Source organism: Dipodomys spectabilis, unplaced genomic scaffold (genome assembly GCF_019054845.1).
Source record: "Dipodomys spectabilis isolate Male_0828 unplaced genomic scaffold, ASM1905484v1 ptg000163l, whole genome shotgun sequence".
NCBI classification, from domain to species: Eukaryota; Metazoa; Chordata; class Mammalia; order Rodentia; family Heteromyidae; genus Dipodomys; species Dipodomys spectabilis.
In genome coordinates this window covers 14,996,745-15,011,939 of record NW_024870840.1, presented here as the reverse complement: position 1 = coordinate 15,011,939, position 15,195 = coordinate 14,996,745, and the positions used below count along the sequence as shown (strand labels likewise).

The 15,195-nt window shown below is 36.4% G+C and overlaps 1 protein-coding gene across 2 annotated transcripts in view; it reads right to left on the bottom strand.

The window, feature by feature from the left end:
* The window catches only part of Washc4 (WASH complex subunit 4), a 60,733-nt gene that overhangs the window by 27,403 nt on the left and 18,135 nt on the right, over nucleotides 1-15,195 (bottom strand). For both annotated transcript variants that reach the window (XM_042693069.1, XM_042693070.1), the window contains 6 exons: nucleotides 14,877-14,997; nucleotides 12,851-12,974; nucleotides 12,621-12,748; nucleotides 10,846-11,006; nucleotides 6,767-6,893; nucleotides 3,037-3,162 (listed from right to left, as the gene is read on the bottom strand). In XM_042693069.1, the coding sequence (XP_042549003.1) occupies nucleotides 3,037-3,162; nucleotides 6,767-6,893; nucleotides 10,846-11,006; nucleotides 12,621-12,748; nucleotides 12,851-12,974; nucleotides 14,877-14,997 (787 nt within the window). The remainder of the gene's footprint in view (nucleotides 1-3,036; nucleotides 3,163-6,766; nucleotides 6,894-10,845; nucleotides 11,007-12,620; nucleotides 12,749-12,850; nucleotides 12,975-14,876; nucleotides 14,998-15,195) is intronic.

The following is a 15,195-nucleotide window of genomic DNA, read 5'->3' as shown; positions in this document are numbered from 1 at the left end:
TGGTTCAAAGCCAGCCTGGGCAGGAGAGTCCGTGAGACTCCTATCTCCAATTAACCAACAGAAAACCAGAAGTGGCACTATGGCTAGAGTGGTACAGCTGTGGCCTTGAGCTGAATTGCTCAGAGACAGCGCCCAGGCCCACAGTTCAAGCCCTATGACGGACAAAATTTTTTTTTAAAAATTAAAATTATCATGGAGTCAGTGGCTCACACCTGTAACCCTAGCTACTCAGGAGGCTGAGATTTAAGGATCTTGGTTCAAAGCCAGCTTAAGAAGGAAAGTCTATGAGATTCTTATCTTCATTCAGTTACCACCAAAAAGCCAAAAGTGGAGCTTGGCTTAAGTAGTAGAGTACCAGCCTTGATTAAAAAAAAAACTTAGAGAGCATACCCAGAACCTGAGCTCAAGCCCTAGGACCATAAAAAAAAGTAATTATTCTCATTAATTTATAAAACAAACAAAAATTAACAGAAACCTGTAATAGAAGTGAAGCATGCCTAAACTGAATATCAAAACCTGTAAAGTTACAAAATCCAGACCTTTTTCAGTATTAATGTAATATCACAAGTAGAATATGGCACATCTGACTTCAGGTGAAGCGTTGCAATTAAAACAAGGCAAATATAAGTAACTTTGTAAAATAACTACCTCACCTCCAAGACATGTATATAAGGTGTGCATGAAACGTAAGTAAATTTCAGACAGCCCTGGATCCAGTCCCCAACTGTGTATGTGCAAATATTCCCCAAATTAAGAAAAAAACAAAGGGCTGGGAAGGTGGCTCAGTGGTAGAGCGCTTGTCTTGCATGCATGAGGCCCTGGGTTCGATTCCTCAGCAACACATAAGCATAAAGAAAAAAAGCCGGAAGTGGCACTGTGGCTCAAGTGGTAGAGCTCTAGCCTTGAGCTGAGGAACAGCGCCCAGGCCCAGAGTTCAGGCCCCATGACCGGACACCTCCCCCCCAAAAAAAGAAAAAACAAAACCTAGAATCCAAAATATTTCTAGTCTCAAGCAGTTCCAATAAATGGTACTCAACCAGTGCTGGTCAGGCAAGGAACAGTAGTAAGTCCATTATATCTAAACTGTTATTACTATTTAGGAAAGGATTTGCACCACCTTGAAAAGTTGATACATAACTAACTTATATAATGTGCATATAATGAAGTATCTACCCATTTAACCTCATTTACTACCTGAGGTATGTTTCCTGTACAAGTATTCCAAGAAATAAAACAATGGAAGAATTGTTTATGATGGTAAAAATTGGGAACAACCCTAAAGTCTATTCATAGACAAGACCCATCACTGCAAATGACCGTATTATAGGTACCTATCCCCATATAGATACATTTAACATAAAATTTTGAGTAAAAAGAGCAAGACAAAGAATATAAAAAATTATTCCATTAATAGGAACTTTTAAACCCTATATAATAATGAATGGTATTTCCTTAGATGAGGGGGGTTGGTAGGGTGAATGCAATCTAGAGATATAACTGGGGCTTAGAAAATACTGGTAACATTCAATCTCTTAAGTGGCATCATATTTGTTATTATTTTTAAATTATGCTCATATGCCAGGAACTGTTAGTTCATGCCTGTAATCTTAGCTACTCAGGAGGTAAAGATCTGAGGACTGCAGTTCAAAGCCAGACAAAAAAGTCTGTGTGGTTCTTATTTCTAATGAATCAGCGAAATGCCAGAAGTGGAAGTGTGGCTGAACTGACAGAGTGCCAGCTTTGAGCAGAAAAAGACAAAGCCAAGAGCACAGGGTCATGAGTCCAGTACTTGCACCAAAAAAATAATACAAATTATACTTATATAATCCAAAATTATGATATATATATATATATATAATCTTAATTTTTTAAGCCTGAAAATTCAAAGGTACAGGACAATCAAAACAAAACTTTCTTTCCTGAACAATTCTGGTCTATTATTAGCAGAAATGTTTTAAATTTTTGCATAAGACTAAGTAGACTCTTCCTGTGAGTTTTTTTTTTAATAGACTATGCTACAAAACATTTTACTGTATTTCTGTAATGTATACTATGTTAAGATTTGGAATTCATTTGTTCACATCTTTATGTAGTATTCTGTTACATCAAAAAATTTTAGTATTTTCTTTTTTCTTATTAGTTTACATTAGTTATAGAGAGGGAGGATTTCATTGTTACAACCCATTTAGCACTTTCTGATTATTATGTTAACTAACTTCATATGAATGTGAATTCTACAAAAAAATAACTGATACCTTATAGCATATTTTACATCATGATTTTTTTTTTTTTTTTTTGGGTCTGGTCGTGGGGCCTGAACTCTGGGCCTGGGCACTATCCCTCAGCTCTTCAGCTCAAGGCTAGCACTCTACCACTTGAGCCACAGCGCCACTTCCGGCTTTTTTCTTTTTGCTTATGTGGTGCTGAGGAATCGAACCCAGGGCCTCAGGCTTGCAAGGCAAGCGCTCTACCACTGAGCCACCTTCCCAGCCCTATCATGATATTTTTAAACTCATATAAACGTGCTTTTAAAACTTGTAGGAATAGAACTTTACTAATAAGAGGGCTAGCTCTTGTATTGTTCTTTTCTTTCTTATATATAACACTAAACCAAGTTTAAGAACACAGGCCTCACCTTACTATTTTTCAACTTTAAAACAGTACAAAAACATATCCATATGACTATTTTTCACTTTCAGTATATATGAAATAATGAATAGTTTATTAAAAAATAGGTCTTGAGTAAAATGACGCTACCAAACTACAGGATAATGAAAGTGTGCTGAGCACATTTAAAATGGGCTAATCTGAGCTAGAAGGTTATCAGCACACAATTCCACCGTAAGTCAGGGAGCCACCTGTATCAGAAATTTCTTTCAACTGAAGGGTAAGTACATGTTCTTACAACTTTTAAAATAGGCCTTCTTTACATGAAGTTCTCAATGTAATCAGGAAGTCAAATTTCACAAGATTATTTTAATTTAAGTTCTGGTCATTTCTCAATCACCAAGACAAGGTAAAATAACCAACACTAACCTTGAGAAGTTCAATGAGCCTGCACAATGCCTTAACTGAGGTTTTAGTCATTGGCTTTTGCATGGACATGTAAAGATTCATCGTGGTTTTAATAATGGTACTAATACCATATGCATACAAGAATCCCTAAAAAAGAAAACACTCAATATTATCACAAGAACTCATATTTCTCTCTGTACTAACAATTATTTCTCAATTTGACAATGATTCTAAAGTTTGTCTTAAAGCCAGTTATTAAAATTTTGAAATAGTTTTCCTAACCTAGAATAAGTATGCATTATTAGTTGGTATGAAAGAAACTCTTAATTTAGAGTGAGGGAAGGGATGACATTGTCCAAAAAGAAAAGTACTCTTTACCTGACTTATAGAACTGTAACCTCTCTGGTATATCACATTTATACTAACAATGATTAAAAAAAAAAGTTAATTTAGACAATCACATACCAAAAGTTCAATGTTGTTGAAATTGAAGTGTATAATATTTTTTAATCTTTCCATAAAGAGGAAAAAAAAGAAACCTTTCAAGGAAATCGTGTCAAGGAAACTACTCATCTTTATCTTACCTGCCAGTACAGCAAATGAAAGCTCCTCTTTCTTCCTATCTAGGGTCAGAGCCAAGACTCTAAGAAGCTAAGAAGTGAAGAATGAAGAGAAAGAGCTGCTTTCCGACCATTGCATGAAGGGATTTCTGAATTCACCCACCTCCTTCTTTCTTCTTTCCCTACACCAATCCCTACAGTCCACCTGTAATCTCATCTCTGTCAGGGGGCCTTCTCTCTTCCAACCCAATGAGGACAACACATTCTCCCTTCCCCTTCTTCTTATGAAGGATGCCAAAGTTTTGTCAAGTTAAAAAAAAAAAGAGAGAAGAAGAATGCTACTCAACTAAGGGAGACTGAATCAGAAAACAGGAAATAAGGATATTGCCTCTCATACAGTTTTTCATTTAAACCTAAAAGAGATACTAAACAAATAAATAAATAAATCAGAATGATAGCTGGGTGCCAGTGGCTTACACCAGTAATCCTAGCTATTCAGGAGGCTGAGATCTGAGGTTTGTCATTCAAAGCCAGTTGGGTCAGGAAAACCTTTAAGACTCTATCTCCAATTAATTACTAAAAAGCCAGAAGTGGAGCTGTGGCTCAAGTGGTAGAGCACTAGCCAAAAGCAAAAAAGCTCACAGACAGCACTCAGGCCCTGAGTTCAAGCACCAAGACAGGCACAAAAACAAAAAAAAACATAATGATAATGATAGAGATTTGGAGGGTTTTTAAAGGTTTGAGAATATTAGCATTTAGTTACATGTTGGCAAACATGGTGCCAAGAGCACAAGAAAGTAAATATACTCTTGCAGTAAGCGTGCTTCACTGAAAAGGGACACATAACATAAAGTGAAAAATGGAAGAGTCCCTAGACTGTTCATTTACAGTTCTGTCATGACATACATTATTATTAGGTGTTAAACGATACAGGGCAGAGAGCACTCTCAAGAAAATGGCAGTAAGGCAAAGGTTGAGACATGCATTCAAAAAGAGCCATAAGAGGCTGGGAATGTGGCTCTGTGGTAGAGTGCTTGCCTTGCATGCATGAGGCCCTGGGTTTGATTCGTCAGCACCACATAAGCAGAAAAAGCTGGAAGTGGTACTGTGGCTCAAGTGGTAGAGTGCTAGCCTTGAGCTGAAGAGCTGAAGGACAGCACCCAGACCCAGAGTCCAGGCCTCACAGCCGGCCAAAAAAAAAAAGAGCCATAAGCCTTAGAGACAGGAACAACAAAAGTCAAACTCTAAAGACAGGCAGAAAAGAAGGCCTCTTTTTCTTGGTGGAAGCTGAGGTCTTGAAGTATAAACTTCCTGGGCCCAAACATCACCTATTCAACATTAATTTGTAACCTGGACATAAATGAAATATTACTTTAAAATCTATTACTTTAAAAGGGGGAAGAGAGGTCTAGGATCTACTACTGTTAATGACAAAATAAACAATATAGTCTCCTGAGTACAGCTAGAAAAGCTGAAAAACACATTAATAAAATACCTTGGAAGGAATCAAAGACCTATCAGGAAAGTAAGGAAACAGGAGGCCAAGATCTGGAAGAAGATAGAAGCACAGAGTTGTGAACATTTGGAGACACTTTCTTTAGATCATCTGTCTTAGAGGTTTTTGTTAAAGGATAGTGTCAACCATACTTTTCAATGGTGTTATACAGTAAAGGAAGACAAAAACAGAAATCCACAGCCCATCAGGAAGAGTACAGGGTTCTGGTAAACTATGTAGGTGCTGGAGTAGTATGCTGAAAGATTAATGCTTCCCACCTTCAAAAATTTAAGAATGCACTGAAAACAAAAAATTATCATCAAAGGACTGAAGTGCCTATTCAAATCAACTCAATCCATGACTAGATTGGAAGGACACCATACCTACGGGCATCATAATAATGTTGCTAAAATCTAAAATTTAAAAGTAATTGAACAAAGACATACCATATTTAAAAAGTAGTAAAACCAATAGCTGACTTCTTAACAGAAACAAAAGAAGCCTGCAGATAATAAAATGCCATTAGATGGAAAAGCCTAACCAATCTTGAATTGTAAAGCAGACAAACTATTGAAGATGTATTCAGGCCAAAATCTGTGATTATTCATCAACAGAAAGTTACATTAAATGAAATACTTATAGGAACTCCACAAGCAAAAATTTAAAGTTAAAAAAGAGATTTAGAAACATGCTACTCAGCATACATTATGTGAAAAATGACCTATGAAACTTGTGAGCAGAGATGGAAGGGGAAAACTGGGAGAACAGGAAGGAAGGAGTGACACTGTCCAAAAAATGAAATGTACTCATTACCTGACTCACTACCCCTCTATATACACCTTACTAATAACAATAAGATAGTATTTTTATAAAAAGAGAAATGTAGGAAAAATGAAAAGTAGTAAGATGGAGAAAACAAGAGTCAATCTAAATAAGCATTAATTTTAAAAATAACAGTAGCACAAAGCAGGGGTAGAAGGGAGGAAAAACAAAATTCAAGTGGTTTAAAACCCTACACAGTACAATTGGTCAAGTAACTAAGTTCTATTAGAGATGAATGAGTAACATTGCATTGTAAAATCTTGAGAGTAACCACAAAAAGAACAGTAAAATACAGAATCAAGGAAATAAAGGGAAAAATAGTAAAAAAAAAAAATCCAAAAATGATCAAAAAAGGAAAAAGGGGGCGGGGATGCTGGGAAGGTGGCTCAGTGGTAGAGTGCTTGCCTTGCATGTATGAGGCCCTGGGTTCGATTCCTCAGCACCACATAAGCAAAAAGAAAAAAGCCGGAAGTGGTGCTGTGGCTCAAGTGGTAGAGCACTAGCCTTGAGCTGAAGAGCTTAAGGACAGAACCCAGGCCCAGAGTTCAGGCCCCACGACCGGACCCAAAAAAAAAAAAGAAAAAGGAAAAGGAAAAGGGAACACAAAACAAAAGGCAGATAAATAGAAAACAACTAATCAGGTGGTAGTTTCAAATTAAATATATTGGTAATGATAAAACAAACAGTGCAACGAAAAAGATAAATATTACCAGATTGGGGGAAAATATATGCAGGCATATATTAAGTATAAAAATTCAGAAACAGCACCAGTGTAAGGATTAAAAAAGATACACCATGTAAATATTAGCTAAAAGAAAGTGAAGCTCCTATGTTAACACCATACACAAAAGACTTTCAGATAAGATACAGCTACCTGTATAAAAATATTGCATCTATTGGTGAGGTCTTCAGCAAACTTATCCATTCTCTGCTCTTTAGATAAAATAGACTCCATTTTCATCATCCATGAGCTCACAAAGACGTAGTAAGACTGAACATCTCTAACAAAGGAAAACATTGGGGTTACTTAGTGCATGAAAATAAAGTTACTTCCCTATTTTTCCTATTAACTGGAATGTTTCCTTACAGTAGCCATTTTTGCCTTTCTAGTTTTCAAAAGACAGAAATGATAAATATATGGCTGTTTATTAAGAGCCTGTACAGGGCAAGTGGTATTTCTAGTATCTAGAACAGATGCAAATCCTTTCTCCCACAAAATCTATGCTCTACAAAGGAGAATAGTACAATAAAGAAGTTAATAATTAAGTCTGGCATAATAATGCACACTTGTAATCAGGAGGTTGAGGCAGCATGAGTTCCAGTCCAGCCTAGGTTACATAACAAGACTCTATCTCAAAAGAAAAACAAAATCTAAGTTCCAGGAAATGGAAACAAGGGTCAGGTTGTTTGGTTTTTTTGTTTTTTGGTTTTTTTTTTTGTTCATTTATTTGTCTTTGGGGAGGCAACAGGGGGAACACAGAAATGGAGGAACAAAGGATGAACAGCAAATGCAGCAGTGATACTCAGTAGACACTATGTTTGAAAATGAACTATACAACTTGTGGGCACAAATGGGTGGGAAAAACTGGGAGAGCACAAAGGAAGGGGTGACATTGCCCAAAAAGAAATGTACTCATTTCCTGACTTGTGAAATGGTACCCTTATAAAAATGAATAATTTTAAATAAAAAATCAAAAATTAAAGTATCAAAATAATTAAAAGATATCAGGTGATAAATGAGATGATAATAAGTTAAGCAAGTTAATGAATAGGGACTGAGATAAGGTGCAATTTTTAAATACAATAATCAAAGCAGGTCACTGCGTATGTGGATTGGGAGCCAAGACGTAAACCAGATCAATGAGTAACACACACAAACACATGACAGAAGTGAAATTAAGGAAAGTAAATAGTAAGTGCAAACATCTTAAGACATTTGGAAATGTGTCTTGCATGTCCCAGTAATAAAAAGGTAAATATGACAAGAGGATAATAAGCAAGGAGAGGAACATAAAAGTATATCAGAGAGGTACAGAGTGGAAGCTAGGAGCATGCCACGATGGCGTGAGGCAGGGACAGCAAAAGTCCTTGTGGGGGAGCAAGGACTTCAACTCTGAGGACAGGGAAAACCAATGGAGGGGAAGAGCAGAACGAGTGTATCTGTTTTCAGAGGATAAATCTCACTTTGGTTAATGTGTTAAAAATTAACTTATAGAGGGGGAAATCATCTTCCTAGGAAGGAAAAACTGAGAGAAAAAGAGGGCAGCTTGAACAAGACTAAGAAAACAGAATAGTCAGAATGTAAAGGCTAAAACCTAAATCCTTACTATCTGTCAGTTACTGGTCTAAGAACTTTACAAATTAGCTAGTTCTATCCTCACAAGAACCATGAGGTAGGTATTATGATCTCAAGTTTACAGAAGAAGAAACTGCCACACCGAAATTAGATGCCAAGATCAGATGAATAGTAAGCAGTGGAGCCAAGATTCAAACCCAACACTAGGAAGCCTTTTTTTCTCATCCTGAAAGGACTTAAGTCAACAGCAAATGTAATGTTTTCTATTGTTCAGGCTAATTACAAACACTTAATCATTCTACCAATTTATCTCAACTTAGACAACCTCACAAAGAAGAACTTATAAGACTTCCAAGCTGCTGAAGCTATCTTTTCTCTCAAAAAAAAATTGTAAAAACTAGACAATTCCTCTTATGGAATCTAATATTAACAAAACTAAAATCATCTTCAGGCCAGGCATTGGTGGCTCACATCTGTAATCCTAGCTACTCAGGAGGCTGAGATCTGAGGATTGAGGTTCAAAGCAGCCCAGGCAGGAAAGTCTATGAGATTCTTATCTCCAGTAAACCACTCAGAAAAAGCAGGAAATGGTGCTATGGCTCAAGTGGTAGAGTGCTAGACTCAAGCAAAAAGAAGCTCAGGGACAGCGCCCAGGCCCTGAGTTCAAGCCCGAGGACTGAGGAAAACAATCTTCTTCAGTTACAGAAGGTGAAGAAATTTCCCACATTTCCATTCAGCCAAAGGATAGCTCTTCAGAGCAGAGGATCTAGAACAGATTAAGAAATCCTACAATGAGGCAATCTGCCAACATAAGATCTCAGTGTACAGAGGGATTATATCAAAATCTCTAACAAACATGTTTTAGGGAAGCGAAAACCTAGTAAAAACCGTTCCTGTGTCCTATTTCCACTAGACCAAAAACCCAAGTCACAGTGTGGACTATTTGAGGGTGCTAAAATGTTATTTAACTCTGATTTAAAAGTATGAGAGAAAGAGACAAAGACAGACAGTGAGAAAGCAGAATCCTAGAGCAACACTCCTACTTTTGAGGAGGCACCTGTGATCAGGTACAACAAGGACATTAAGTACAGGATTAGCCAAAAACATCCTAGGTAAGGACCAGCGAAAGAGATGTAGAGTGTCTTGTACTCCCAGCTAGAAATGTCAGCAGCATTATGAAAGTGATCCATGGTAAAAAAAAAAAAAAAAAAGACTCAGCAAGCTTTAGTTCAGACTACAAAAGATAAAGAGCATAGTTTATCTGTCAATTCTCTTACAGCTAGATGCCAGATGATCTTGGTACCTTGTACATATACAATAATGAACCCTCTCATTGAAAAACAAAATTTCAAATCTAAACCTGTTTTTCCATCCTTAACTTTGTTAGGATATACTATGTAGCTTTGGTATCTCTGCCATGAATTGGTTATACTTTGTCCATTGACTACTGCCACAGGACACAGGGGTACTGGGATGCTTTACTACTAGAAAAGATGGAGCATGTCAGGTTCATGATCATTTGATATATGACATGGCAGACATGTAGCGCTTCTCATCATCAGCTGCCCACAGCTAATCTGCCTGTATTAATTAATACTGTATGGCTTATTAGTAATGTTCAAAATTTCAAATGGCCCTAACCATATGCAAGGGGATCCTCCTACAATGCAGACATACTTCTTATTCTCCACTGTGTAGCAATGACCCAATTTTATCTATCACCAGGATCAATAGCAAGTTCCAAAGCATCACTATTAAGCCTTTAACTGTATCACAGGTAACATGTGACCAGCACAAGTCCAATGACAGCATCCTGTGTCATTTCTCTTAAAACCTTTATCCAGGTTAACATGAGATTCTAGCAGTAGACTCAAAGAAAAATACAGAACAATATAGTTACTGAAGCTGGGTAAGGGAAACCCAAAGTTCTTTATGGACATGGGAGTAATGTTTTGGGAAGCAGGACTAAGATACAGGTGGGAATCGGGTTAGGGACAATTAAATTTTTCTTTCACATTATCAGCAGACAAATAAAGGAAAGAGCAGGATGCTGGTAGCTTACATCTGTAACCTTAGCTGATATGAGGGAGGCTGAGATCTGAGGATCATGGTTTGAAGCTAGCCTGGGCAAAAAAGTCCATAAAACGCTTATCTCCAATAAACTACCCTCACCCCACACACACACATACACAAAAAAAGCTGAAGTAGAGCTGTGGCTCAAATGGTAGAGTCCTAGCCTTGAACAAAAAGAAGCTCGGGGACAGTGTCCAGGCCCCAAGTTCAAGCACCAGGACTAGAACAAAAAAAATAAGATAAAATATATTTAAAAATTAAGGGAACGAAAAAAAGAACAGCTTCATATTGAACTCCTCCAAAACTCATCGTAGATACCTACTGTTTGTAATGACATCTACCATAAACAACTCATTTAAACAAAAGTTATTTAATAAACTAAATAAAAAGTGTGTGTACATAAAGCATATTTTGTCTGCACTTAAATTGACATTAAGATTAAAACTTATCTTTTTAAGTGCTAATATAATCTCCTGAAGATGTCTCAACCTTTCTCTGGTAATAAGTATATCTGACTTTATTAATTCAAACATTTTAATGTAAAAAATATAAGTACTATCATTACAGTTATTGATAAAACCTACTTGGTAAGTGATTGAGCTTTCTGCTGTAGAAACGTATCCCTGTGTATTTTAATGGCTTGAAGACTCTTTCTGTCCAGAAGTTTGGCAGCTGCTGATATTTTCTGGATCAGGAAATTATCAGGAAACCAAATAATATTAGCAGTTAGGGTGATGGCTGGTACCTGAAATAAAAAGGGAAAAATCATTAAATGAGGACAATAAGCTCTTTAATAATTCTAAAGTGTACACAGAAAACAATCCATTCCAAGAAAAAATAACTGCAAAAATCAATTAGAGGCAAGTATGAAACTGCAGCATAAAGTGAAAGCATTTATTTATCTGATGCTTGGTATAAAAATTTTATTTTGCTTAAATATTCACAAACACACTATTGTAGCTTGCACAAACTTGAATTCCCATATATATATATACATATATATGTATATATATATGTATATATATATATGTATATGTATATGTATATATGTATATATATTTTTTTGGGGGGGGGGTCAGGTCGTGGGGCCTGAACTCTGGGCCTGGGCGCTGTCCCTCAGCTCTTCAGCTCAAGGCTAGCGCTCTACCACTTGAGCCACGGCGCCACTTCCGGCTTTTTTCTTTTTGCTTACATGGTGCTGAGGAATTGAACCCAGGGTCTCATGCATACAATGCAAGCACTCTACCACTGAGCCACCTTCCCAGCCCTTGAATTCCCATATTTTTATTTCCTTCTATATCACTGAAAAATCTGAAAGAAAAAAAGATGATTGCTTCTCATGTTCCCTTAGTGTTTGATGCTACCATATACAATCTAAATTTTCAACTTTGAAATCACTACGTAATAGCAAAGATGTAGAATCTTTTGTCTACATCAACAGTGAGAATGAGTAGCACCAAGAAGAAAAAATAAGAACAAAAGAAAAAAATGAAGATGATAGCATACTGGTAGCTCACACCTATAATCCTAGGTAATTAGGAGGATGAGATCTAGAGGAACCAGTTCCAAAGCCAGTCCAGACGAAAAAACTCTGTAAAACTTTATTTCCAAAATATCCAGAAAAATACCAGGTGGGAACTAGGGCTCAAGTTGTAGAGTACTAGCTGTGAGCAAACGAACCAGACAAGCAAAATCCCTTAGTTCAGACTTCAGTACTGAGGGGAAATGTGTAACAGTAGCAGTTACAGAAAGTTCACGTACAATAAAAGGTCTGAGGAATATTTACCAACATATATATTGATATGAAATAGAATTAAAGTATTTCCATTTACTCTGTTACTTATTTATGAAATGCTTAGAATTAAAAAAATAACAAAATACATTTAAAATTTTTTGTTTATTTTTTAATTGTGAGAATACCGTACAGAGGAGTTACAATTACATGGGCAAGATAACGAGTACATTTCTTATCAAGCATTGTTGGCTCCTTTTTGTTTCCCTTCCCATCCCTTCCTATACTTCCCCCCCTCCCCCCATCTGGTCCTCCCCCCTCCCACCAAAGTTGTAAAGTTCGTTTTTAGACATAATGACTTGTACATCTCATTGTTGCAATGGGTCCACCTGTATCCCTAGTTAAACGATTTGTTTTTGCTCTACCCTCCACAAATTGTACCAACATCAAATACAGTGAAAGCAGGGGTTATACAGGGACCTACAAAGCAACATGTATATGACAAACCTACAGCCAGCATTATACTCAATGGTGAAAAACTAAAGCCATTTCCTCTAAATACATTTTAAAATTTTATCAAAAATCTTTTAAATTCCAAATTGAAAATTATAATTTACAAGTTCTTACCTTCTTACAAATGTCCAACAGAGACTTATAAAATTTTTTATCAACAGTTCGAAAAATTTGAAAGTGCAATACAAACAGTCCACAAATTCCAACATATTTGTCTCTCTGGTCAATTTCAGAAGGTTCTCCTTAAAAAGTAATAACATAAAAGTAGACCAAATATAATTAAATAATGCTTTTAAGAAAATGAAAACTTTATAATGAAAACTCAAGCATATAATTCACATTACCAAGTTTGGCCTCCACATTTGCAAAAATTGAGCGAATACTGTGTGCAAATTCTTCAGCAAAAGTGTTATTTTTTGACACAGATACTCCTCCATTTAGAGAATCAAACTGCTGTTCTATACAGGCCTAGACAGAATACATGTAAAGAACAAATTAGACTGAATAACAAACCACTAAACTTAGTATTTTTATTTTGTATGTGTCTGATAAACACCTAATCCTCATTTTCATTTACTGAACTGAAGCTCAGGTTCTGATAATAATATAATTATCTTCATATTTTTATTGGAAAACATATATGTACTTAGAGTCCCACTTACATGAAATTAATCAAATCAAACCCTAAACATTCAAATCTGAATGAAGAGATACACAAGGTGAAGCTCAGGGATATATAGAAGATATTTCTGATGATACTGTGGAAAGTATCACTTACTTCACACTTCTAAGAGTAGTTTGTATTTCCTGTCTACAATTACTTTCCTATAACTTTATTGCAGCATGTATAGAACGTACCTCAATAAAAGAATAAATAAGAAAAATAATCATCTTCTAAGCCTAATAGACTAAATGATGGCTAAATTTATGGTTAATGGTTAAACTGATAAAAACAGAGTTGGGACCAAACTAATAAAACTATGCATATGAAAAATATAAACTATAAGTAAGGCTAGGAGTTGGTAATCCTCGCTAGTCAACAAGCTGAGTTCTGAGAATCACAGTTTTATTTCTGCCCTGGCAAAAATGAGACTCCATGAGACTCTTAACTCCAATTAACCAGCAAAAAGGTAGAAATAAAAGTGTGGCTCAAGTCATTGATTGCCAGGCTAGAGGAAGTCCCAGAGTTTAAGGCCCAGTACTGACACAAAAACTAATTAACTAATTAATTATCTGGAAAACTATCAATAACCCTGAAGTAGGTACTAAATGGAACATAAGTCATTTCTGATGGATACTACCCATGGTAGGTGCCTGACAGAATTTTCGTCCATGATGGAAATCTGCCTTTGTCCTGTTCAACAAGATGGCTAACCATAAACTTTTTTTTTTTTTTTGGGGGGGGTCCGGTTATGGAGCCTGAACTCTGGGCCTCGGCACTGTCCCTCAGCTCTTCAGCTCAAGGCTAGCACTCTACCACTTGAGCCACAGCGCCACTCCCAGCTTTTTTCTTTTTTCTTATGTGGTGCTGAGGAATCGACCCAGGGCCTCAGGCATGCAAGGCAAGCGCTCTACCACTGAGCCACCTTCCCAGCCCTAACCATAAACTTTATATGGTTGTAAACTGAAATGTAGCTACTGTGATTAAGAAAGAAAAAGTGTTTTTTAGTTAATTTGAATTTAGAAGCTACCCTTTTATGTAGATTCAAATTATAGCCCCTAAATGTACAAAGAATTAACCACTTAAAAAAATAGTCTTACAAGATTAAATCAAGAATAACAAACACTGTACTATGCATTCAGATCCTAATCCTTAAACATCATCTTTTTTTTTTTCCAGTACTGGGGTTTGAACTCAGGGTCTCACACTTGCTAAGCAGGTGCTCTACCACTATAACCACTCCGCTAGCCCCTCTTTGCACTTGTTATTTCTGAGACAGAGTCTTACTGTATGCATGAGCCAGCTTGGGCTGTGATTCTACTTGTCATTCCCCATGTCACTGCATATAGACACTGAACTTCCCCCATAGATGGAATAATAGGCACCCACTATAGCACCCAACAATTGGTTGAGGTAGGAATCTTGGGAAATTCTTTATGCTCAGGTTAGCCTCAAATCTAGATCCCCCAATCTCTACTTCCCAAATAGCTAGGATTACAGGGTTGGGCCACAATGCGTGGATTACATATGTATTTTAACCCTTACCCCAGTACATTTTCAACTTTGTTAATAGGTACTGAAAAATATATTTTAATACATTAACAGTAATTTTAGTCCAAAGAACCTTTTTAAGGCAAAATAAATTCAACAATTGTTAGGTGGGTCAACTAATGAGACCAGCAGTTATATCCTGACACTGCACTACTCACCTGGAATATTGTTCCATCAAGTAATTGTCCTTCTAGCTTCAGCAAGAATTTTTCAAATGGCTTTAATTTTTCTTCCTGAATTCCAAATTTCGAAGGATTGTGATGGACAGATTTCAATAACCTTGTAGAAGATTAAGAGAAAGATCCTCAATTTAATAAATCCTTGAAGTCTAAACATTTCCCCAGAAACAAAAACTTTATCTACACATTTAAAAAGGTGAGCAGAACAACCTTAATATACTCAATTCTGTCTGTCATCCTCAATTCAGATGCCTGTTGTACATACATACTAAACAGTTAGTATTTATACATTGAGTAA